Consider the following 26,465-nt stretch of genomic DNA (forward strand, 5'->3'; position numbering starts at 1 on the left):
CTGCTTATCCACTTCAGACAATAGTTTACCTGGTATCGTATATAGCAAAGTGCTCTGCAAAAAATGAGCAAATTGATACACTAATACCAAAAATGTGCAGATGTTTCTGTGTCAGAACCGTAACATTTTCGGTGTTTTGTGAGTAAGGGGGGGAGGGGGTTGAGGGTGGTGTTCGTAAGAGCTGTTTATACAAGTTGAAAGCTGGTGGTCCCTATATCTAATATAATAATATATATCTATAATATCCAACTGCTTTCGCTTCAAATATTGCTTCAATTTTTCTCTTCCATGGTTTCGTCTACTAGGGGAGATAGACTACCCATGTACGATGGTGCAACAGTTATAGTGACTCTACCAGAAGGTGAAACTGTCACAGATTACGGAAATATCGGCCTGTGGTGTGAAGCAGCTAGACAAAACTTTGGTCATGTGGTCATACCCAGTGACCTGGTTGTACCTCCATATATGAGCAATACTGTGGTAAGAAACGTCCTATATTAATGTTTGGTGGATAGCGTTCTTTTATCATTTTTATTTATGATTATTTTTTGGAACGGGGGAGGGAAGAAGGGGAAAAGACCATATCTTAAAGCAGAACAAGCTCTTTACTAACAGCAATATTGATATTCAATTTGATTTTGAACCCAGTTTTGAAAATCCCTCCATACTTTCTGGGTGTAGCCGCATTCCCCCAAAAAATGAATTAAACTCTCTCATCTGCCACACCACAAAAAGTTCAAAATGGATCATCGGTTTTGCCAATTTTAGCCATGAGAGTGTTTGTCCCTAAAATTCTGTAGTAGTTTTTATGATTGCAGAAGATATTAAAGAAATTATTTTTATGAATTCATGAAGTATCATATTTTTTCATTTGTATTCATTTCATTTCATATTCTTATTTCATTTGTTCATATCCTTTAAGACATACTTTATATTTCTTAAGAGAGGTGAAAGCTGTATATAATTACTTTCTCCCTCACTCTCACACCAAAACCCCACCCCCACCCCTCCCTATTAACTCTACATCCATTGATAGGCATATAAGCATTTGTTTGTATAAAAACAATAATAATTGTAATATATTAATATTTATATATATATATATATATATATATATATATATATATATATATATATATATTAATATAATATATTAATATATTAAAATTATTATTGTTTTTATACAAACAAATTCTTATATGCCTATCAATGGATGTAGAGTAAATATTTTAGCTAGAGTATAAAGGTAGTTGATTAAGGGAGTGGTGGGGATGGGGTTGGAGAGTGAGGGAGAAAGTAAGTGGAAAGGATATTGTAAGGAGAAATATTTTCATAAATCATCCCAAGTTTTATGGTTGTTTGTGTGAAGATTTAAACCCCTTATGTCATTGGAATGCTCATTTATTGAAATATCATATGTTACATGGTTAAATGCTTCTTAAAATACTCTAAGCACTCTTGCTGTAAATTCTGTTAACGCAACTTACGAATCTTTCTTGTTGTTTGTTTTTTTTGTGTGTCTTTTTTGAGGTGGTATATTGTTTATATTTCCTTTTTTATCCCAATTATCACTTTTTCCTTGTCTTCTATGAGTTTTAACTATGATTTTCTTTTTTAGGGCTCGGACAATTGTAAAGTTTTAGTCGAAGATAAGTTCCATATAGGGTGGACTGTAGATGAAGCCAATGATAAAATAACATTGGAGTTCATTGGGGTTGTAGACATACGGGAGTACATGGCGTTTGGCATCAGCGGCTCGGACTCAGGAACGAGCATGTTCAACTCCGATGTTACTGTGGTCTTCATCGACAGCGACAACCGACCAAAATCAGCTGATTATTTTCTCAATGCATATTCTCAGGTATGTATCAAGAGAAGTGGAGAAGTTCAATAACATGCACTTAGCTATTGTTTAAGTTACCATCTCATTGGTCAAGTTAGGTCAGGTCAGGTCAAATGATGATGTTCATTGACAGCAAAAACGAAGCAAAGTCCGCTGATTATTTTCTCATTGCGTATGCTCAGGAATGTACCGATTTAAGTGGAGAAGGTCAATAACATGCACTTAGCTATTGATTTAGTTACCGTCTCATCGGTCAAGTTAGGTCAGTTCAGGTCAAATGATGATGTTCATCGACAGTGACAACCAACCAAATCCACTGATTATTTAGTCAATGCATATTTTTAGGTATGTATCAAAAGAACTGGAGAAGTTCAATAACATGCACTTTCCATGCCATTTGTATTGTACTCTCAATGATGCAAACAGTACAAGCAAATTTGAATGATTGTAACAAGAAAGTCACTTTATCAGAACATCTGATTCAGGATTAAAACAGTATTCTCTCCAAGAAATAGCATAGTTTCACTATAAAAGCTAGGCTGAGTTCAACCCCTACAAGGGTTATAGGTAAAAGAGAACAAATGTCTGAGGACACCAAATTAAAATTTGCCAGGCTTAAATGGGACTAAATGGGTTGAGGCTCTATGAGTGAGAGAGAGTTGCTTGCGTCTCTGAGGAGGAAGGTGCATGGTAGGTAGCCATGGTAACCAGGTAACCATGAAGGGAACTATGGAAGCATATGTCATTGCTGATGTTGACTTTGCTTGGTTTTCTCTCGATAAGTCATCGTTCACTTTGCAGCTAATTTCTAAGCCATGAATTCCAATGGAATTCCGCTTGACTTAGGATTTGCTATTATGTAGTGGCAGTCGTGTGACCAGCTGGCTTTTTATGTCATTTCAGTGCACGGTAAACAATGGTGTGGGAGCATGTCCAGATATCCTACAAGGCGGTACAGATGATGTTGTACTCCAAGGCGGATTTATTCGAAATGGTGTCACCCGTATTACAGTGGAAAGACCCCTCAATACTAGTAAGTGCCATCTATCTTGCTTTATTTGTACCGTTTGCAAAAAAAAACAAAGTTCTACTACAAATAAAATTAAAACAAAGGCATGACGTATTAGGATTGTTAATTGTAACAGATCTCATATTTGACATATGAATTCCATGCATAGCCAAGAACCAACTTGACAAAACTTTAGTACTTTTGAGCAAACTATGCCAAGATTCAGCATGACTCAATTGATGTACACTTACTGTACTTTCCTGTGATCACTGCTGGAAATCCCAGTGCTTTTTGGTGGAGGTCAAAATCTCAGAGGGCAGCACTTTGAAAGCCTAAAACATAACTGTTATTCAATAACCATAAACATCAATTTTACAAAGTTGAAAATGTGACAGGTAGTTTGCCTTAGGGTGTATAAACTTCTACGAAATGTGCTGAATTAGGAAAGAAAGCTCATAAAGAGGTGAGCACAGATCTTGCAAAAACACCTTGTACACTAGACATTTCAAGATTGCTTTAATGTCAACAGTTGCAAATTTTAACATATGACCTTCTTGTAATAAGTATACCAAATTTAGTTTTTTGGTTTTGTAGAGAGCAAAGCTAAACTTGGTAACATTTTTACAGAATGTCCTATATTGACTGACCGTATGTAACCTTGTTGGTAAAATCAGTGATTAAACATACAAAAACCTTCAGGTTGGACAAAGTTCATGCAAAGTTGAAATTGAAGATAAAATTACAGGTTTTACAGTCTTGTATCAAGGCCAAGGCCTCCTGAAACTGACTACAATAGTTAACCCCATAGTAACTAATAACCTGTCACACTCATACACCCAAGTGAACACTATTCAAAGTTATTGGTGAAGGGGCCGGCACTACACTGGTGTATCACATCTGTGGGAGGCCCGTGGTGGATATGCCATAGGGTGATGCGATAATCAGATATAAGCAGCTATACGCATACAGGGTACCTGACATATCTCCATTCAATAAGTGCCTTGCTGGCAAGTACCCAATATATTTCCCCTGTACATCCTAAGGCAGTTTGCTCTACTGTATTAACTTAATTGCTCTCATCTATGGTAGATTGTAAAAACTATCTTGATTTATACTAATGATACACCTGGGATGTAATATTTCATAATTCAACTGGCTGCTTGAGGCTTCTGTAGTTATCGCCAAACAATATGTAACACCACATGTTGACACATATTTGTCAAATCGAGCTGTTAATATCAATGATGGTCTAATGAGCTTGTTAACATGTTCTGTTTCTTTCAATTCCTCATAGGTGACACAAATGACAAAGACATCCCCTTGGATGCTTCTACTTTCATCTCCTGGGGTATTGGAGATATCAACCCCACTGGCCACGTCTCCAAGCATGACATCCGAGCGGATGGTAAATTTCATATCTTCAAGGCTAGCTGCATGGCTTGTTACATAAGAATCTTTGATTCCTTGTGACGGGGACAATCTGGTCCTCCTCTGGGAATGATCTGGTCCTCTCGATTTCCCTACAGCCTTGCTATGGACACATCCAGGATTTTGGTAGTCAAGGGAGAAGTTGTCTGAGAAATAGACTTGTCAAATAATGTTTCACAACTGATATATCCAGTGAATGATGTTAACATCATGGATCTACTACTGTAGCTCTAGCATCTCAGGAGTTACCATTCCCAAAATGCCCAATTCAGCTAGTTAGAACATTTGTATTTCTTGCTAGCCCCATTCAGTTTTGTTGCTTTTATTTTATCCTCAAATGCATTTGTTTTCACATGTATGAATAGTTCAGAACTGTTATCTGTAGCTACTACAAACAGGGGGCAGCATTTTCAAAGTCAAAAATATAACTGTAATTCAATAACCATAAACATCAATTATACAAAGTTGAAAATACGACAGGTAGTTTTCCTTATGTTATGCTCAAATGCATTTGTTTTTACATGTATGAATAGTTCAGAACTGTTATCTGTAGCTACTACAAACAGGGGGCAGCATTTTCAAAGTCAAAAATATAACTGTAATTCAATAACCATAAACATCAATTATACAAAGTTGAAAATACGACAGGTAGTTTTCCTTATGTTATGCTCAAATGCATTTGTTTTTACATGTATGAATAGTTCAGAACTGTTATCTGTAGCTACTACAAACAGGGGGCAGCATTTTGAAAGTCAAAAATATAACTGTAATTCAATAACCATAAACATCAATTATACAAAGTTGAAAATATGACAGGTGGTTTTCCTTATGTTATGCTCAATTGCATTTGTTTTCACAAGTATGAACAGTTCTGAACTTTCTACAAACAGGGTATTAATGCTGCTCATAATAACACAACAAGTGCTTTAATGCATGATGTGTATGTACCATATGTAAAAGCTTAACTCCATTTCCTAATAGTGAAGGATAAGGAATGTCCATATTTTGCAATGCTTCAGATTGTATAATTTATAACTCAATAAATTAAAGACATATTATCTCTTTTCACTTTGGAACTAAGGAACCTTAGTTTTAATTGCTAGTGGTTTAATTTGTGACTAATTTTCATTTGGGTATTGCTTGGTTCTCCTCCCCCTTCCTCTCCCCTCCCCCTCCCCCTCCTTTTAATCTAATAAAACTATATGAGCTATTGTATGATTTACATTCAGTATGTTCAGAAATGACTATTGAAGAAATATCAGCTCTTGCTAGCTGAATATTACACATTCCCAAGTAAACTGCTTTTCATCCCAACTCTATTTACATTTTTTCTCAAATTTAGGTAACGTTGAGGTTAATTTTGGGACTCCCAGCTCTAAATGTCCTAACCTTGTGGCACCGAGACCTGGCGATGGGAATATAGAAGCTTGGGAAATTGAACCACTGGTGCTGTCTCCTGATGAAGCTGTCACTGCTCACATTGGCCCATCTGGAGGAGCCCAGGGCTATAAGGCTATTGCAGGTAAAATGATAAACCAAAATGTATGTATTGATGAATTTTAAGGTGTTATCTAAAGGATGTATCATTTACATCAGGCAAGTATGAATTTAGGACATGATCTAATGTTATAGTATATCATTGTCTATGTGTAGCAAGTATAAATGCAAGACATGGTCTGATGTACTAGTATCTCATTGTCTTTGTGTAGCTAGTATGAATGCAAGACATGGTCTGATGTACTAGTATCTCATTGTCTATGTGTAGCAAGTATGAATTTAGGACATTGTCTGATGTACTAGTATATCATTGTCTAAGTGTAGCAAGTATGAATTTAGGACATGGTCTGATGTACTAGTATCTCAATGTCTATGTGTAGCAAGTATGAATTTAGGACATGGTCTGATGTACCAGTATATCATTGTCTATGTGTAGCAAGTATGAATGCAAGACATGTTCTTATGTACTAGTATCTAATTGTCTATGTGTAGAAAGTATGACTGGAGGACATGGTCTAATGTATCATTGTCTATGTGTAGCAAGTATGAATTTAGGACATGGTCTAATGTAATAGTATATCATTGTCTATGTGTAGCAAGTATGACTGGAGGACATGGTCTGATGTTATAGGATATCATTGTCTATGTGTAGCAAGTATGAATGCATATATGTATTTTTGGATGGTTCCACTGTTCATTTGTTATGCCATCGTCTTATCAGCCATTTGTTGCTTTGGTAAATGTGGCCTAGTTATGAATGTTATGAATGCAGTCTTGAAAATAGGAAAAGAATATAACTGAATAAATTTGGCTGAAGTATATATCTGTGTTTACATTGCTACTTGTAGATCAAGTTGGATGGGGCATCGCCTGGTACATAAACGGTCAACTTGTCCCAGAGATCACCGTGAAGCGTAACTATACTTATACATTCAACATCTATGGCGGTAACGACGACAGCCAGCTTGCCACTTACCATCCGTTCTATATCACCAGCGACAAGGATGGTGGATTCGCACAAAAGACTGATCAAGAAAAGATGGTAAAAAATTTCAATAAAGTCACTGAGATTAAAATCAGATAAAATGGCTTGAAATCAGTTTTGATATTCTGCTGTATTAAGTTTTACCAAGTTATCTATCAAAATTAGTTGCAATGCTGTAAATAACTATGGGCATGATAGGCACAAAACAGTGTAAGTGATGTAGTGATTGTATTCATGTTGACTAGTTTAATATATGGGTGTTGTTGTGGTGCGGTGCTGTTATAGTGCCGTTATGGTGCTGTTACACACTCCATCTAATAAGTGGATACATGTTTTCAGTAGAATTACAGAATTGAGGAGGATCACAACCAGGGATGAGGATTCATGGGAACGGTTTTCAGAGTTCTTGTGCTCTGCTTTGTTGGCCAAATTGAAACATAAAATTACTCTGCACGAGCACCCTGAGACCTATATCAGTCCTTGAAAATTTTCCAAGATTTATCTCGGTTTGGGAGTGTTTGGGAGTGTTTAAGGGTTCAAGAGAGGGTTTTTAACTGCCAGATTCTGGTCACTTTTGATGGTTCTAATACACTACATCTTGTCTCTTAAAATGAATTGAAAATTGCTCAATTGATTTGTTATACCACTGTGAGTAAACAGTGGTATGTTATATGCCTTGGAACATCTTTTTTGAAAGAACTCTTCACCAAGGCTTAAAGGATGACTATACAGGCTGAAGTTTAGTTTTGATTAATTATAGTCCAAGAAAAATGAAAAAAGTATGAGTGCTAGTAATATTTTCTCTAGCTATTCCAATTTTTAAAATATTCACCTTTATACGGTCTCTGGAATGATCCTTAAAGGATAAATTGATGATGAAGTCCCACTCCTTATTGCAAGCCATAATGTTAATGTTCATCCATTGTTTTACAATTTCTAATAAGTCAGCCGAAACAAGTTGGGATGTCATTCAATACCATTTCTCTGTGACAAATGTCTTAAATACTATAAGCATGTCATTTGCAGCCACAGAATTATTATACTTAGCCATTGAGTGTTGTACCTGAGGAACTGTCCTATTGGTCTGTGGTAGCATACGCACATTAAAAGCCCCTTTGACTTACACACTAAATGACATAAGAAATTTGATCTCTAAGTATAGATAGAAGATTTTACTAACTAAATGCTACCCATTACCTGTACCGGAAAGCTGACAAGTTGGCCTTTCATGGCACCATCCATTTTCCATATCATGACAGGGTAGATGTTTTGCTTTCATAGACTGAAGTTTTCGTCACTTGTAAACAAACCTCCCTTTACTCAGTAGTAAACAATTTTAGTATGCTGCTCCTGGGAGGTCTAAAGGGGTCTAAAATTGTCTCAATTGACCCAATTTTGCACCTCATGAACTCCCATTCATGCTCTTGAACATGCAAGCCACAAAAATCCAGATCATGATTGATAACAGGTCAAACAAGATGTTCTCCTGCTGCTTTTTGGCACTTTTTTATAGACTCTATTAGGAGTATGCCACCCTGTGTGTTAAACTATATAGTCCAGTAACTGTAATAACTGATGCACCTCAGCTGCTAAAGGGTCATTTCTCAACAAACTGAAAGCGGAACAGAAATACAATTTGGACTGATAACCGTGGCTTGTAGCGGTCAAGAACATGCAACAACTTATTCCGTGTCAAAATCATCCTTTGAAGTGTTGACAAATTTTTACCTCAAAATGCCTCAAAATATTAAAGCATCTACTGTGCCATTAATGACTAACTGTGACATTAATGTCATAAACTAACAATCAACTTGGTATGCCCCATGCTTATGTTAACCCAGAGATGTTGTGGTGCACATGTAACTTGATTTCTTTGTTTCTTTGGTTTCTTTGAAATAATTCCATTCTTGCCATTTTCTCTTTCTATGCAGGGGGAAACCATTTATGCTGAGCCAGTAGGTAAGAGACCTCAGTGTTTAGTCTCCTATATTGTATTCTATTATAGAGCCTTGGACACTTGGAAATCCTTCTCTGATTGCACACAGGCAGATATGGCCTGACTGTGTGTGAACTTCACCTATGATTTATACAGGCGGCTATCATTCACCTATATAGTCTAGCACCCATGGTCTAACACAGCCACTACCTCAAGTCCCACAACAATGGTTTAGTCACTTCAAAACCTATAGTCTTGCACTCATGGTTTTGTTAGGCCATTTCAGCCCTGCATCGATGGTATAGTCACTTCACCACCTATAGTCTTGCACCAATGGTTTAACCTATATAGTCCAGCACCCATGGTTCAACCTGGCCACTAACTAAAGTCCTGTTTTAGTCACTTCTCCACCTACAGTCTAGCACCCAATGTTCAAACTGACCACTGCCTAAATTCCTACACCCATGGTTTAGTCACTTCATCACCTATAGTCTTGCACCAATGGTTTAACCTATAAAGTCCAGCACCCATGGTTCAACCTGGCCGCTAACTAAAGTCCTGTTTTAGTCACTTCTCCACCTATAGTCTAGCACCCATGGTTCAACCTGGCCACTGCCTAAATTCCTACACCCATGGTTTAGTCACTTCACCACCTATAGTCTTGCACCCATGGTTCAACCTGGCCACTACCATGGTTTAGTCACTTCTTCACCTATAGTCTAGCACCCATGGTGCAACCTGGCCACTACCTTAACTCCTACATTCATGTTTTAGATCACTTCTCCACCTATAGTCTTGTATCCATGGCTTATCTAAGGTAGTTTAGCACCAATTGTCTAACATAGCCAATACCTATGGTCCCACACCCATGGTTTTGTCACTGCACCATCTATAGTCTTGCATCCATGGTTTCGTCAAGCCACCACTTCCAGTCCTGCATCCATTGGTTGGTCAGGCCACTATACCTACACCAACAAATGTCTGTTAAGTGTTTGGCTTTTAGCATACTTGACTAACACACCATGAACTGCATGAAAAACCCCTCAAAAATTGTATTCCCTCTTCGGTGACTAATATTATTTTTCTTCTTTTTTTTATAGTTGGTGATCTCTGTGAATATGAAGGATCTTCAAATCCTGATGCATTTGATAACTTTGAGGATTTCAAGGCTAGTTTAACTTTGGTATGTCCAGATTCCTCAAGCCCTGGTACATTGACTTGGTTTGTAGAACTGGATACTCCTGATGTTGTTTACTATCAGGTACATTGCAAACTTTTCTTCTTATTTTTCATCTTCTTCTTCTTCTCTCTTGACATGCTTTTTTGTCATTTTGCTTGCTTCCAGAGAGTTAAGGCAACAGCCTAGAATATTTGCTGGGTTTTTTATTTTCCAGTCTAAGATCTGGTATTTAATATTGCAGTATATCCACAGCCCATTTGAACTTTGAATTCAGGACTTGTAAGATGATTGCCATATTAGCTGGAAGGAACGTCAAGCCATCACTGTGCTCAGTTTACACCAGTTTCAGTGCATATATCCTTTGATTTAATTCATTATAAAGTTCAGAAGATTAGCATCCGACTTTCACAATACGTTTAAGAGCCTTACCCTTGAGTGGTAGGTTCCTCTTAATGAGAACTAGCTATGCATTAACTTTAGTGGAGATAGAGGTCAATAGAGGTCAAAAGTATCCTAACCGTATTCATTCCTTTTATTTCCCTTTCTTCTCATCCTCTCAGTGTTACCAGCATCGTTACTTTGGTTGGAAGATAAACGTCTCTGGCGCCACGAGTGCTGTCTGTCAGCTGTCTCTCATTGTCTTCCTTGCCTCCTTAGCCATCTTCAACCTCTTCTAGACAGTAGGTTTTAAAAAAAATGATTAAATTTACATCCTTCAGATACATATATCTAAGATCAGCTCATTGCAAATTAGGCAACATTTGATTTTTGAAGAGTGAAAGTTGGAGGGTGTCAAGATGGGAATTCCTTAAATCACATTCTCCGTGAAGAGGCAGGTAGAAGGGCTTCTGTAGGTAGCCTTACAAATATTTTACATATTATGTCACTTACATATCCAACCCTGGCATCATTACCTTACCCCTTGTTTGACTTACATTACCTAGCCTGACCTAATACCTTACCTATTATTTGACTTACACAGCTATCTAGCCATAAATGATATCTTTACCTATTATTTTACTATTCATTACCTAGCGTGACCTCATATCTTACCTATTTTTTTGACGTACACTACCTAGCCTTAACTGATACCTATACCTATTATTTTACTATTCATTACCTAGCATGACCTAATACCTTACCTATTATTTAACTTACATGACTTAGCCTGACCTAATACCTTACATATTGTTTGACTTACATTACCTAGCCTGCCCTAATACCTTGGCAATTATTTGACTTACATTACCAAGCCTGACCTAATACCTTACCTAATGTTTGACTTACATTACCAAGCCTGACCTAGTACCTTACCTATCATTTTACTTACATTACCTAGCCTGACCTAATACCTTACATATTGTTTGACTTACATTACCAAGCCTGACATAATACCTTACATATTTTTGACTTACATTACCTAGCCTGACCTAATACCTTGGCAATTATTTGACTTACATTACCAAGCCTGACCTTATACCTTACCTAATGTTTGACTTACATTACCAAGCCTGACCTAATACCTTACCTAATGTATGACTTACATTACCTAGCCTGACCTAATACCTTACCTAATGTTTGACTTACATTACCTAGCCTGACCTAATACCTTACCTATCCTTTGAATTACATTACCTAGCCTGACCTAATACAAATTACTTATTGTTGGAATTACATTACCTAGCCATGACCGGTTTCTTACCTAATATTTGACTTTTCATTACCTACCCTGATATCTCCTCAATTTTTTTGACTTACTTTACCTAGCGTTTACAATATTTTCAACTAGAACTTGATTTGTACTACCTATTCGTAAATGATACCTTACCTATAATTTGTCTTTCATTAACAACTTTACTTCATTTAACTTACCTATTATTTGAGTTACATTTATGCTATACATTTCATTTCTTATAGAGTTGAGCTCAGTCTGATGTCTGTGCCACTGTTGCCATGGTAATCATCTGATGGCTCTCCACAAGAAGTGCAAACAGTCAATATACTACTAGTACTGTATTGTATTAATTACAAGTTTCTAATCAGAAGCAATAGTTTTTAGTCTTTCTGTCTTGTGTTTTCTTTTGCTAGAAACTTTTCAGTAACTGTTTAGAAGAACCACAGTTAACCAGTCCAATTCCCATGTATTTAACTATTAAATGAATTTCATACATCATAAATTCATAGTTCACCCGTTGGAACATAAATTTCAGCATCTTTAAAGCTTTAAAAGTTTTGAATTGTTTGGCATATAAATAGTTGTTCCTGTTTCATATACACTAAGATTTAGAAATCTGTCAACTGCATATCGTTTGGGAACGAAATTTTTTTTTTTCAAAGATAAAAACTAGAATATTAGTTGGTTGTCTATATTTGTTCATCATTATACTGTTAGATGTGATTAAGTTATTGCAAAGTTCCAAAACAATTGAGTCGCTTCAAATTTGAGAATTTACAAACAAAACATGAAGGTGGCCTTACTTAGTGGCTGAAATACAGGAAGATGACATTAAGCACTTGCTAGGTGTTGGGAAGCATTAAAAAATTTCTTCGTAAAACATTCTTCAATAGTGTGCTTTTCAAAATTCTATCTTAGATTTATAGACTTTTCATGTATATTGACTTTTCAAATATTATGATAGGTTAGTGTTAGTTTTTAATAGTCAATCCTATTTACAAAATGCCATTTTCCTGCACCAGTTTGTTCAGAGGACAGTCTTTCAGTGAAGTGTTGCCTTTTTTTGTTTATCAAGTACAGAGTTTTAGTTAAAGTGTTTGTCTAGATAGAGTATCTCACACTGTTGACATCTTTTTTTGTAATCATGATGTTGATTTTGTTGATAAGCAATCTTAACCAATTCCTCAGAAAACAGACTTAATGTAATACCTCAATTTGTTGATGCTGGTAATAGCTTTTATACACAAGTCAGCATGTTGAGATAACTTTTTTCAACATGTTGACTTACACCAACATGGATGAGTATTAGACCTTTTATTATGATGACTGCTACTTAAAGTCTACATTGTGTCAGAAGCTGTTGACATTGGAAAATATCAACATGGTAAAATTAGTTACCTCAACATGGTTACATTTGGTTTGTTACCTTTGAGATCTCTGTCATAGGGATTAAGCTATATATGTTGTCAACTTTTGGACATCAGTCTCAGAATTATAGCTAAAACAAAGAACTTATTTGTTCTAATTTAGTAGGATTTGATGGCTAGTCATTGTTGTCACTAAATCACTTATGTGGCACTTTTAACAAAAGAAGCACAGAACAGTCACATCAAAGCCATGTTACTAGGGAAGGGTGTACCATCCCTTCCAGTACCCCATCACATCCGACAGGATGATGAAATGTAATTAGACAATTTCTTCATTAAGTAATGGTTCCAGATTAGTGGACATAATAAGGAAATAATGACAGGATAAATATTGCAGCAATTTGAAGCTGTGAACAGAAATGAGAGATTTAGAATTTGTAATAAAAATTGTTTATTGTCTGAGTGGGTTTTCAGGGTTTTTCTTCAGTACTAAATTATATGAGGCTATTCCATAGAGTGAAATTTGTAGTAAAATATGTATTTTTTTGTAATCAAATTTCAAAGTTAACTTTTTAATCACATTTTACATAGTTCTATTTCTGTTTGGGTAAGTCTATGAATAATAGCTTTGCTCCTGCAATACTTTAACAACAACGAAAGATGTCAATGCTTATTTTGGAATATCACCACAGCACTGAAATAATTATATTTGTCTTCATCAATTGTCAATTTTGTAAATGAACTTCTGTTTAGATAGACAAAGTGGCCTTAAGAATACGGGTGGCTGCACATTGTTCCTTTCTCTTGTTTTTACCCAAAAATTTGATTTGTTGCTGCTGAAATGATTAAATATATTCTTAAAGAGTGTATGAAAGTGGGTTTAGAACCATTAAGTCTTTCAGGATGAAAAACAGATAAAATGTGACAATCAATTTCCCAAAAATATTTGAAAAGAGGGCTGTATGGAAATATTTAGCATAATGTTGTCAAAGAGAGAATGTCAAAGAGAAAAAGGGTTTTAGATTCAATTTCATAAAAAAAAAATGAAGAAGTAACATGTTAAAAATAAATTCACATGGACAGCTCAATGGGGACAAAGAAACACTGCATTCTGAATAATCGACCAACTTTTGTGTATAGTTTGCCAAACCATCCCATATTATGTGTTTGATGTTTTTCGACCTATCAGACCACCAAATTTGTGACTGTTCAAACTTCTGTTATTTTTATAATTGCATGAGAACTAAAAAATAGCCATCGTTGTCAATAAAACGCTGTTAACACATCCGATGCGACGTTTTAATGGTCATGTGACTAGGAAGCATGTATACAACACCAGTACCCTACCTGGAGCTAGCGGGATGTAATTATACAGTGTTTTGATGGTAGTGAGACTACATGGAGGTATTGTCAGAACACTCGCTACTTCCTTCAGAAGCAGAGGTTCTCATCAAAGAAAACCCAGCAAAGTAGCCAATGGAAATTATTAATTGTTGGAATCAAGGGAAAAGGGCAAATATTTATGACACAGTGGACCAAGTTTAATTCCCTTAGTTTGAAATTAAATGAATCAATTTTCCCTCTAATCTCTCTCTCTCTCTCATTTCCCAAGTGAATTTTGTTAAGTTTTACAGTTTATGTTATTTTGTATTTGCTAATGTGGTGAGACGCATCTTTCAAGCACAAATTCTTTCAATTGAATAACATTTCCCATACTCTGGGATTATGAATAATGATTATATGAATGCTTTACATTTTTAACTTTACATACTTGAGATTGCACAAAGTTTTGTCTTATTGTCCATATACGATGAATATTGGTTCATGGAAATTGCTTTTGTGTGTGTATATCATCAATACAATTTATTCTTGTTTTATTGGCTTAGTTACCGTCAAAATATAGTAATTTTGTAGTATTTTCAATGAGAAATGTTGATACTTCAGTGATCTTCAATAGTATTAGTAGATATGTCTTTCAGCAAACTTCTCCTCAATGATGTTATCTTAACTGGTAAGTTTGTTCTTCATCTGAAATTGACCAGGTATATCAATGAGATCTCCTTAAACAGAATAGTACATATATCGTTTGTCAAAGATACAGAGGAAAGTGCATGTATTATCGGGGCTACACTTTGCCCAAACTTGTACCATTATTGTTAATAACACTAGAGTGTACCACTACACTCCTAGAAGAAGATGCAAAATAAATTCAGGTGGAATTAGCAATTTTGAGTAATTTTAGTTGCGACAATGTAACATCTTTATTCCTCCTCATGTACACAAACAAGTAAACAGGAGATGTTTTTAGATAAATATTACACTGATCTTAAGATTACTTACACCTTAAGTTTGGTTGGGTGTAATTTGCCATACGTACGGTAGCACAAAATAATAAACATACCATATGCATGTACAGCAGCACATGTTCTGTACATGGCATATTGCTATATAATATTACTTACGAGATTGTTCACAAATGTACAATGCATTTATTAAAAGAGTTTTACAAACCCTACTCTCGCACCCCTCATTATATCCATGTTTTTAAGTATAGATCTTCACCTGCACATAGTGTTATGGATTTTTCACATATGTCATATCGTAACAATTATCAAGTTTGTAATTTTTAAAGAATTTTTTTAGAATTCTCCGCACAAAATGTCAATAAATATATTGGGTTAATGTATGCTTGTTTTGAAATGGTATATTTTTCTTTATGTGCGTTAAGGTACTTAAGGATTCCTTTACAAAAAAAACGAAGAAATCACTATTAACTTTTAAGGCTTCTTGTGTTACTTCCCAATTATCGCTCCCTAAAGACGCCCTCTATTTAACTCAATCCCTTTCCCGGTTACTGAAAAGTCTCTTTTGCTCTGTCCCGTTTGATATCAACAGATAAAGTCAGAAAACATTTTAGTTATGGTAATTGCAAGAGCTTGGATGCCATTAATGGTGGTAGGTAGGTCCCCATCATAGCAAGAACCGTCTCTGTCAGCAACCGTTATAGCGAATACATGAAAGTCTGCGCAAGATCGGCTTGAGGTATTGAAGACCATCTATCATGGTGACGGTTGTTGGCACCGTAAATTATCCTTGTGAGAATATCTGAACCCTACCCTACCCCGCCCCCCCCATCCCTGTTTAAGACTGGAGTAATCAGAAAAGATTTTCGAAATCTACAAATCATTTGTTTATATGGATGCAGAAGGGAAATTTCCCACATAAACAAAAGGAGGCGAGGGTGGCGGAAGCTCGTTGGGTCTACCTCCGAAACGAGCTTGTTTCTTGCATTTCATTGTAATAATCTTTTCGAGCAATGTTTATACAGTTTCATCCCTTTCATTGGTTCAATCTGGCTAAGAGGTATGTATATGGGCCAGGGGGGGGGGGTGGGGCACAGGTACATGTTTGAGTGGGGACCCTGTCTGATTGTCTAAATGGACATAGAAAAAGTCTTTCAGGTGAGGCAGGAAGGTGAGTACATCACGTGTGACCGACTGTTCTTCACGTACAGATGGAAAGAAGGGTTATCGATCAACAAGCCCCAATCTTGGTCAAAGGTTACGTAAGCGAGGTACGCTGCATTTTCCGGTACTACCGGATTCATTTGACTTAATTTCCTTTCAAAGTGGTCCGAATGAAGGTAAATTATATCTTAAGTTAACTCCTGGACTTTTAAACATAAGATAGACAATCTTAATTGCTTCCTTTTGGTTATGAGCCAATGGTATATATGGGCTTATAGTGATTAATTTGAAATAGGTAGTTTGTCATTGTTTTTTTTTGGTAGGAAGGCATTTACACAATGAGGAAATCAACCTTTTCGTGGAGTAGTTGAACTCTTTACCAATTAACTTTATCATTTCAAAAAAAAAAAAACATTCTTGACTGCGTACCCTGATATATCTAAGCTACTCGCTCCCCTTCTCATAAAATTAGAACAGTTTCTCATCTAACTAAAATGTTGACTTTTAAATGTGCCATCTTTTTGGGAATACTTTCAATGTGCTTCTGTGGAGCATTTGGATGTGATCGACGCTCGGTGGAGAGGGTCTACGTCAATGTTGATACTGGTAAGTATTCCTTACTACATTCTATAGAATAAGTTTTTAAAGAAACGTGGTGTGAAGTGGGCGGGGTTGGAGGGGTGCTTTGTGACCTTTGCTGCCCATCTGTACAGAAAAGAATCACGGTACGGTACCTCGTCAAAATGAAAAACCCATGGAAGCCGTAACTGTAACATTTATGGCGCATATATGCAACAGACATGAGTTTCTCGATGTAACGGATAGGCAGCTTCATTGCCGTTGGTTACTTTGTTGGAACGCCGCTATCTTCCCAGGTTCCTACATCTGTATATAATGGTAGGAGGGTACGTTACATGAATGTCAAGGAATCATTTGATATGGTACCTGAAAACAATCCGTTTCTCTGAAGTATACAAAAATCGCCATTTGGAATGGGAAAGTAAAACAAGGTTTGCGAATATAACAGTATAATACATTTAATTTGTGGGACAAATTTCTGTATGACATGAGAAGGTGAATCACTCAATTACTATACAAGAAGTATAGAATCAGGCAAGTGGGTTGTGTCTTTGCTAGAATGAGAGTGTCCGATAATTATGAGTGAATATTACATATCTTGTTCAGAGAAATGCAAAGTCATTGAACGCAAAATGTAGCTCGAAGGTTGTCATTAGTTACGGAAAATGTTTGTCAGGAGTAGTGGCGTATAGGCAGAGGAGGTAGGTGGGAGCAAGGGCGTAGGAACCGGGGGGCTGGGGGGCGCCAGCCCCCCCAGTGAAAAATGTGGAGGGGCGGAAGTATCATTCCACCCCCCCCCCCCGGTTCGCAAGTCAGAAAACCCCTTCTTCATTTCCAAATGAGAAAAAAAATCTCATTTGGAGCACCAAATTGCATCTTAGGCCAGGTGAAAATACAAAATTAAGTTTACAAAATGGAGTGGGTATTGAAGTGTGCTATATTGCAACAAATTGCATCTGAGGCCACCTGGAAATGCAAAACTAATTCCAAAGGGGAGGGGGACACCCCCTCCCCTTAGACCCCTCCCCCAGGCCGGCCATCAGTGTTCAGCCCCCCCCCCCCACTCAAAAGTACCTTCCTACGCCACTGGGTGGGAGTAAGGGTGGGATCTCCCCACAGACGTTTTCAGGTACGAAATGGGTTGGCAAAAGATATAAATAGCCATGATATATATGCTATTGGATAGGACACTTGTTTTATAGAACTGTGTGATTTGCTTCTCAGAAGGTTTGTTTTTTCAATTAAGCGATATCCTCAGCATGGAGAGAGATTTCTCTGACCAAGTTAACTTGATTCAGTGATTGTCAAAGTTCCGTGCGTCGTATGTAACTGGATTGTCGTTTATTTAATTAAAATATAAACATATTTTCATTTGGTTCATGCATACACTATAGATGTAAGCGATATATACCTACGTGTAACTATACCCACACGTATATACTGTTACGTATTTGTAATCGTTTCATATCGTTAATATGTACGGTACAGGGCAGTATATCCACTGAGGACAATATTACACTATAGGTAATGTTACTTTAGGTTGTATGATATTACGTAACACTGGCGGATCCAAGGGGGGGCAAGGGGGCCATGGCCCCCCAAAGGTGAGCCAAAAAGTGTTTCCGAACATCCGCTAAAACATATGATTGGAACTTAAAAAAAATCGAGAGGAATAGCAGTGGTAGACTAGTCTAAACCTTTTCGTTTTCTGGTTTAAAATTAAATGCAGAGCTCCCAACTGACCCGCAATTCGCGGGAATTAGACCCGCATTCTAACACCCAAACCCGCTGACCCGCACAAGCGTCCGAAAAAAACCGCATTGTAATTGTCAAGTATACATAAAAAAATTTGCATCAAATTTTGACTTAGCAACCATCATTTCTTTAGCATTTAGCATAATAGAGTATAAAACCTCCTTTACAGCATCATTTGAACCTCAAATTAGCCTATATTTCTTTTCATTTGGGGCGAGCAGCGAACATTTTCATGCCACGGGAAAGAATGAATTATCACCTACTATTCAATTTATTGATGTTACACACAAAAAAATGCATATTTCTCAGAAAATTTTGGGTGACAAAAGCCTTTCTAAGTGCCACCATTTTACATGTAGGCATCACCAGGATTCCAAAAAAATCCAAAAGGGGGAGGGGGACACCCCCTCCCCTTATACCCTTCCCCCAGGATGGCGATTCGATGCATGGACCAGCATTTGCATTCTCAAGAGTTGGGAGCTATGTAAATGTATGAGCATGAGGAATTACAGTTTAACACCATTTTGCAGTTACAGGCTGGTTGTAAGAAATTTATAACCTATGAGAAATAAACTTTCTTGAGAAAGATGATCCCAACTTTGTTTTATAAATATTTTAGAAAATTACACCTGGGAAACATTTTTTTTAGAAGTAAATTTACATCACCATTGTACACTTTTGTCGCACCAAATTGCATCTGAGGGCATTCAGCAATAGAAAATTTTCCAAAGGGGAGGGGGTCACCCCCCCTTAGACCCCTCCCCCATATCACTCTAATGCCACTTTGGCCCCTCCCAAACAAAGGCCCTGGATCCGCCAGTGTTACGTAATAGTATATTACTTCATATTTTAGTAGTCTTAGTGATATAGGTAAATCTCAAATTCCCCCATGATCAACTGTGGTTTGATCGCTTATCTCCAATTTGCCTCTGAAAGCAATATCATAGCAATTGTTGGTGTTTTGGGGGTAAATCTTTTTTTCTCTTTAATCCAAACTGATCCCATACATTTAAGGGGATCAAATAAAACGAGTGCATTTGTTGCAAAGGGTTTAAGATTGTGTCTTCGAGAAAGAAAACAAATGTAATCAATTAATTAATTTGCCTTTTCTTTACAGTTGATATGCAAGAGGTATGTTTCGATGGGTTGGGATGTTTTAACAACAGCCTGTATTGTCACCGATTCGGTTTCCCTCCCGACCATCCGGATGCGACAAATACTCGGTTTTACTTATACACCAGATCAAACCCAGATCAACCGGATCAGCTAGATAGAAACGACAAGAAGACATTTGGTCGTTTTGATCCTGTCCGAGAAACTAAAATAATCTTTCACGGTTACATGGATAGCCACCAAGTATCACATATGGTCAACCTGAGAGAGTCGATTTTACGCACAGTAAGTGAAAAGATTAATAACGACAGGGGCGGATACAGGTTTTACAAAAGGAGGGGTGTGTGGCTTTCAGGTTGTTGATATCGACTCCTTTATAGATGGGGGTGGGGTGGGGGTGGTGGGTATATCCCCAACGGAAGAAAACTCAGACTGGTAGTCGTGCTAATAACTACCTTAATTTTCGTGTGTAGCTGAAAAAGTATGCACACTCGCAGGCTTTCCCCTGGATATCCGCACACTGAATGAATGCCTACAAAATGATGAAGTTTTAGTTGCAGTTTGAAATTGACCGTAACCACTGTCAGATAAATTTACTTTTTAATACCATTTTTGCGTTTGATTGCTAGCATTTGTCAAACAAATGTACGGAAGGTTAACTTTAATCAGGCATGTTGCAACAGGAAAGTTATTATCTTCAATAACTCATTTTCCAATATATTGTAGTTTTTCTTCAGTGACCAAAGTACACCAAATATTTTAGTGATTTTGTTTTAATATTTCTATTTAGCTTAAATAATGTCTTTGATTCAATTATAAGATTATTAAAACAATGGATTTACCATGGCGAACAGGGCAGAACTAAACATACAGACGTCATCATGGAATTGGTGGTAAGAGAAAAAAAATCAGATATTTTAAATTTGAATATCGTAAAGTAAAATATAGTTGGATAATTGCCTAAATATAAGCGCAAAGGTTTGTGCTATGTTGTAGCACTATCGATGATATATCGACACTAAAAGTATATAGAAAGACATACAGAAGCGCATATAAACGGAATGCTTGACTGAAGACATTTGATGTGTAATTTTAATAAGTAACATGTTTAAATCGTGACTCCTATAGGCTATACTTTATAATATGATGCGCTGTTTCCTATATATATGATTATTGTTTACACTCTCACAGGCTTCGTAGACAGGCCGGGCACAGGGGAGGCGACTTGTCCTTCCCACCAAACGTCCACCCCAGCGCAGACTACATGTTTGCCCGGGTCCACCTAAGCAACCATCACATGTACAAAAACTGCCCTTCCGACATAAACGCGGTCCCTCCTACTCAAAATTCCTGGCTCCGGACCTGTTTATTAATATTCCAAGCTGATGATGTCATTACATTTTACTCTTTACTTTATTCCACCCACAGGATAACGTTAACCTGATTATGGTCAATTGGAATGGAGGGGCTGATGGACACTATCACACAGCACGTCTAAATATTAGAGTCGTTGGTAGACAGACCGCTACCATGATAAAGTTCATCAGAGAGAACTTTAACTCTGATATGAATATTCATTTAATTGGTCATAGCCTTGGAGCTCATGCTGCTGGGTATGCAGGCGAGGAAGCTGGTGGAATACAAAGAATCACTGGTATTTAAATATATTCTTCCAAATTCTTGCAAATTTAATATATTTACTATTTATTTGGACAAACGACTGTGTATGGGAGGCTATCACTTTGGAGTTATATCCTTACCACATCACGTGACTTTATGTGAAACTGAAGTAGATTGCTCGTGCGCAGTTGTAAGAAACAATAGCAAATTCAGTCGTAAGATATAAGCAAACCTTTCTCCATTGATGGCGATCAAAATAAATTTAGATAACATGTGCCAAGCCGTCATGACGTCATCGCAAGCGAATTACAATACTGTTCTTGAGAAGCAGTACTCGCGAGAAGGAACTTCGATATAACGATCAAATCAAATTGATATGAAAGCAAAATTAAAAGAAATTCATATTCCGTCAAGCTGCTTTGAGATATTGAAGATATGTTTTACAATCTTATATCGACAGGGCTGGACCCGGCTGGTCCTTGGTTTAGAAATGAAGTGAATCCTTGCCGCCTAGACATCACAGATGCTTCGTTTGTCGACGTCATACACACCAATGCAAACGCATATGGGTTTGGCCTCCCGGATCAGGTAGGATTTCGGTGATATCAAAATAGGACTGAAGGGCATATTTTGATTAACCGTAACATAACACCCCCCCCCCCCAAAAAAAAAAACAGTGGGAAGCTGCAAATGTAGATTTTTCGAAGCGTAATTTCTAGTACATATTGAAGCCGTATCAATGTGGTAGGTTAGTGTTCACGTAACTGCATGTATTAAGTCGGTAACATGATCCAATTTTATCATTCCCAAAATCAAACCATTTCTTGTTTTTAACAGCTTGGCCACCAAGACTTTTATCCAAATGGCGGGTCGAGCATGCCAGGATGCGGTATGTTTAGCGTTATCTGTCATCATCTTCGCAGTATTGGATATTTCATTGCAAGTATGAGCTGTCCATTCACTGCGTACCGATGCGACAGCTGGGAAGATTTTACTTCTGGTGTTTGCAACACTGACTGTTCTAACGGAGTGTGTGCTGAGATGGGATATCACGTAGGGCAAAACCAATCAAGTGGAAAATATTACCTGAGAACCGAGAAATATGAACCATTTTGCTCTTCAAACTAAATAAGCAGGCTGGACACTTAGAATAGTATCTTGTCGAGCAATTCATAGTTTTAGATTATGTTCGTAATTTAAGGTGTTGACTATTAAATAATGATGACAAAATCAAAACTTGAAGCAAAACGGAAATACATCAGTTTTGAAATTAATCGAAGTTTTAGACCAACATGTTTGTTATTATACAAATAATGAATGGTTATGAGTGCAATAGTGCAAATATTTCATGAGTTGAAAGATGTAATTTGTTCCATTCAACGAGGCGCAGCCGAGTTGAATGGAACAAATTACATCTTTCAACGAATGAAATATTTGAACTATTGCACGAATGGAAACCATTCATTATTTGTTTTATACAACATATTTTATTAAGATGGGTAAAATGCACTCATGCAACAGATTGTTTTGAACAGACAGGTTTCTCTGCTCTCTTACCATTGAAAAAAGGGCTACCAAAAAAGTATAACCCATGGTTCTATTTCATAGAGTGGAATAGAGCGGATTTTGCATGCAATCAACGAGCCATTGACCAATCAAATGACCAGAATGCAATTAGATGTTGTATAAACTCCTTTAATATATATAACTCATGAATTGCACTGGTGAACCACGTTATAGAGCATCACGGATACCAAACTTAACCTGAAACCAGTTCTAAAATATGAAACCTTGTTGCAGGTACTGTATGGTTTCAAAGCAAGCATTACCATTAGCATTGTCGAAATGAACGTTATCCCCTAAAGAAAGAATAAACATGTAAAACAGTCAAACTTATATATACATGACTTTCACCTGTGATTCTTATATACGGTGACCGGCTTGCGTATTTTTTTCTTCCCCCAGGACGAACGTGGGTTTCTGGTTTTTTCAGGAATTTACAAATTCGTTTGAAATCAGAGTTAGGGTTTAGAAAGTGGGAGACCGGCTTTACACACCTTCTACTTGAAATCAGTGACCTTTATACACCGCTCTAGTTGATGTGTTTGTTGGAAGGAACTTGTAACAGATGCAGTGTATACGTTTTCACGATGTAGGCTAACGATTATCCTCCATGTATTAAAGGATTGGTTCAGGTGTCTGACATGTCTATCTTGTATGAAAGAGCTTAAAAAGACAAACAGAATAGTGAAGAAACTACCATGATAGAATTCTCCGTTAAGGAGATATCACATTTTGAAGATTTCAAAATAAATTTCTTTGCAAATGACTGGTGTAGAAAGACTAACTGTGAGGGTGTGATGTCACATCCTCACTTCCTTAACATGTGTCAATATATTTCATTAAAAAATAATTACATTTTTTTTCACAAATCTAAAAAATATAATCAAACATTCTTCAGATGCTAAATCTCAAATACTTCCCTTGACACATAAGAGATCTCCTGACGTATATTTTGGTTGTAAGTCATAAAATCTTACAAAATATTTTAATAAAGTAACAAAAACTTTTCAGGAATGTGAGGATATGACGTCACAGCTAGTCTAATTTCAGCAGTTTCTACACAATCAGATAGAACTTTAAACTTGAATATCTCCTAAACGGAAAAAGATATTTGAATAATTTCTTCACTATTGGGTTTCTTTTATTGCCCTCTTTCATATAAGATAAACATTTGTGACACCTAAACTATTCCTTTAATCAATTGCACAAAGCTACATGTTGGCAATAAAATTTATGTTGAAACGATCGTTGACTTAAATGATTGACTAATGATTGTTTTCATCAGACTAATTAACTATCGCAAGTGAAAAATGTTCGCATCTTTCAGTTTAGTAATCTAAAATGAAATATCGCTGATTTCACTATACACGTCTATATCCGTTACCTGAAAATTTGAGGTATTATGGGCCGGGGAATTTCATATTGTTGACAATGTTATTGTATAGACATTTCGCGCTTCTGCTATTGCTGATTGCTATTGGTCAGTTCCTTGTATCTGTAGGTTGAGTTAGTTTGAATTGGTTTTTCTTTCAGATACCCTTGTATACAATTACTAATCTCTTCTAAAAATGTCAATACACCTTATCGTCTCACCATAACATTACTTATACCGGACTAAACTTTTGGAATCATGCATTCCTGATCATTTAAAACTCCCTTGTAGCAAATCCGCCTTTAAGAATAAGGTAAAACGTTACTTAATTAGTCGGCTGGCGATTAATGCTTTCATCTAAGGCTCACAGACCTTATGTGTTTGTGTTCATCTATTCTTCTTGCTTTGTTTTGCCTTGTCTAGTTTTGATAATTATACTTTACGTAATTCTGTTATGAAATGGAAGCCGCCTACGTTTACAAGCTTTGTATAGCTATCTGTGGGTTCCTCCAAAGCTCGTTCACTTTGTTATTTTGTATTTTGTTACAACAAAATGAGTTTAAATAAATGTTACGAAATCGAATTATCATCTCATGTTTATAGAACATGTGTGAACTACGTTGATAAAGTGTTATATCAATAAATATGGAATCAACCAATCACGTAATCACGGAGATGCGTCTTTTGGAAGAGCTAAATTAACCCGATTGCCTGTGGACTGTTATATTTCAAATGAACGTTATTTTAGAATTGTAATATTCCACCAAAATGTGCTAAGTGAACTGGCCGCATTATTTGAATAAAAGATCTCTTCATAATTTCCTTTTTGTGATTGATAGTAAGTTACAGAACGCTTCTGACCATATAGGTGTGTATCGAGTGGACGAGGGAGAGAGTGGACGGAAATCATTCAGCAAATGTAGAGTTTACAATAATGATCACAATTTCACGCCAGGATTTCATAAGTTCAAATATCCTTGTACTCACGTTTTCTCTAGTAATTTTTTCTTGTGTGTGTTTCATATGTGTGAGATCTCTTATGTGACAATATAGGCTGCAATTATAATGTATTTTTAATTAATGACGTAAAGTCGAGAAATAATCGCTTTACGGCCGTTCGGCCAAGAACATGTTCCCCTTCAAGGTGACTCGCGATACACATCTGACGATGATCGCTGCACAGTCTCGATGCAAGCTGAGGACTGGGTTTGAGAGCGGATCAGTCGCATAGGCGTACGACTGGGGGGGGGCAGGGGGGCAGAATGCCCACCAAATTTCCAGAGGACAAGAAATTCGGGCAAAAGTACTGAAAAATTCGGGCAGCCTCAGAGGAGAATATATATATATATATATATATATATATATATATATATATATATATATATATATATATATATATATATATATATATATATATATATATATATATATATATATGCAGTAAGCTTGCCCGAATCTTTTTCAAATTTTTGCCCGACAATTCCGTGGAGAGCGTTTTGTGTAATTTGTTTTGTGACATTAATATTAATATATTAATATAGGCCTATTGATTTTCTTTATTTAGCATCATGATGCCCGAATATTTCCGTGTAACACCACCGTAAGCGCAGCTCATCTGGGCTCCCACGCTATTTGCAGTATCAATTTTTTTTCTAACTAGTCAACTGTATACCTGGACATCCCCGACATGAGTGTATATAAGAAACATTTTCTTTTTCATGGGTGGTGGGGGGGGGGGGGGGCGGAGTGCCTACAAGTGCCTACAAGCCTAGAAGCCTAGAAGTACAGGTTCATCATATTCTTTGTTATTTTTTATACTTTTCTTCTGAGACAAATTGCAGTCTCACCCGACACAGTGACATTATCCCGCATTCGTGTTGTTGAACAATGTATGTTTTTCTGGAGGTAGCTGAGTGCTGTGTTAAAATAATAAATACGGTAACAAAATAGGAGCTTAAAAAGATATACTGTCCTATTTTTCCCCTTTTAAGTGATGTTACCATTTCTTCTTCTTCTAATTTACCAAATATTTGGGGAAGTTTAAATTTCTAAAACGTGAGATTATAAAATAAAGAA

At 36.6% G+C, this 26,465-nt stretch overlaps 2 protein-coding genes across 2 annotated transcripts in view; both read left to right on the forward strand.

Annotated features, from left to right (window-relative positions):
* The window catches only part of LOC139967856 (protein Skeletor, isoforms B/C-like), a 36,644-nt gene extending 21,038 nt beyond the window's left edge, over window positions 1–15,606 (forward strand). Inside the window, exons 7-16 of the mRNA XM_071972005.1 lie at window positions 306–480; window positions 1,619–1,861; window positions 2,747–2,876; window positions 4,147–4,257; window positions 5,623–5,802; window positions 6,626–6,819; window positions 8,694–8,721; window positions 9,799–9,959; window positions 10,439–10,558; window positions 11,796–15,606. Of these exons, the coding sequence (XP_071828106.1) occupies window positions 306–480; window positions 1,619–1,861; window positions 2,747–2,876; window positions 4,147–4,257; window positions 5,623–5,802; window positions 6,626–6,819; window positions 8,694–8,721; window positions 9,799–9,959; window positions 10,439–10,555 (1,339 nt within the window). The 3' untranslated portion in view covers window positions 10,556–10,558; window positions 11,796–15,606. The remainder of the gene's footprint in view (window positions 1–305; window positions 481–1,618; window positions 1,862–2,746; window positions 2,877–4,146; window positions 4,258–5,622; window positions 5,803–6,625; window positions 6,820–8,693; window positions 8,722–9,798; window positions 9,960–10,438; window positions 10,559–11,795) is intronic.
* Window positions 15,607–16,705: 1,099 nt separating this feature from the next.
* On the forward strand, window positions 16,706–25,048 carry LOC139967833 (inactive pancreatic lipase-related protein 1-like). The gene is made up of 5 exons (XM_071971955.1): window positions 16,706–16,993; window positions 19,839–20,119; window positions 21,263–21,488; window positions 21,915–22,042; window positions 22,292–25,048. Exons 1-5 carry the CDS (start codon window positions 16,882–16,884, stop codon window positions 22,580–22,582), a joined length of 1,038 nt encoding a protein of 345 aa, XP_071828056.1. The 5' UTR covers window positions 16,706–16,881; the 3' UTR covers window positions 22,583–25,048.
* The last annotated feature ends 1,417 nt before the right edge of the window (window positions 25,049–26,465 follow it).

This window comes from Apostichopus japonicus, chromosome 5 (assembly GCF_037975245.1).
Source record: "Apostichopus japonicus isolate 1M-3 chromosome 5, ASM3797524v1, whole genome shotgun sequence".
Classification (NCBI taxonomy): domain Eukaryota; kingdom Metazoa; phylum Echinodermata; class Holothuroidea; order Aspidochirotida; family Stichopodidae; genus Apostichopus; species Apostichopus japonicus.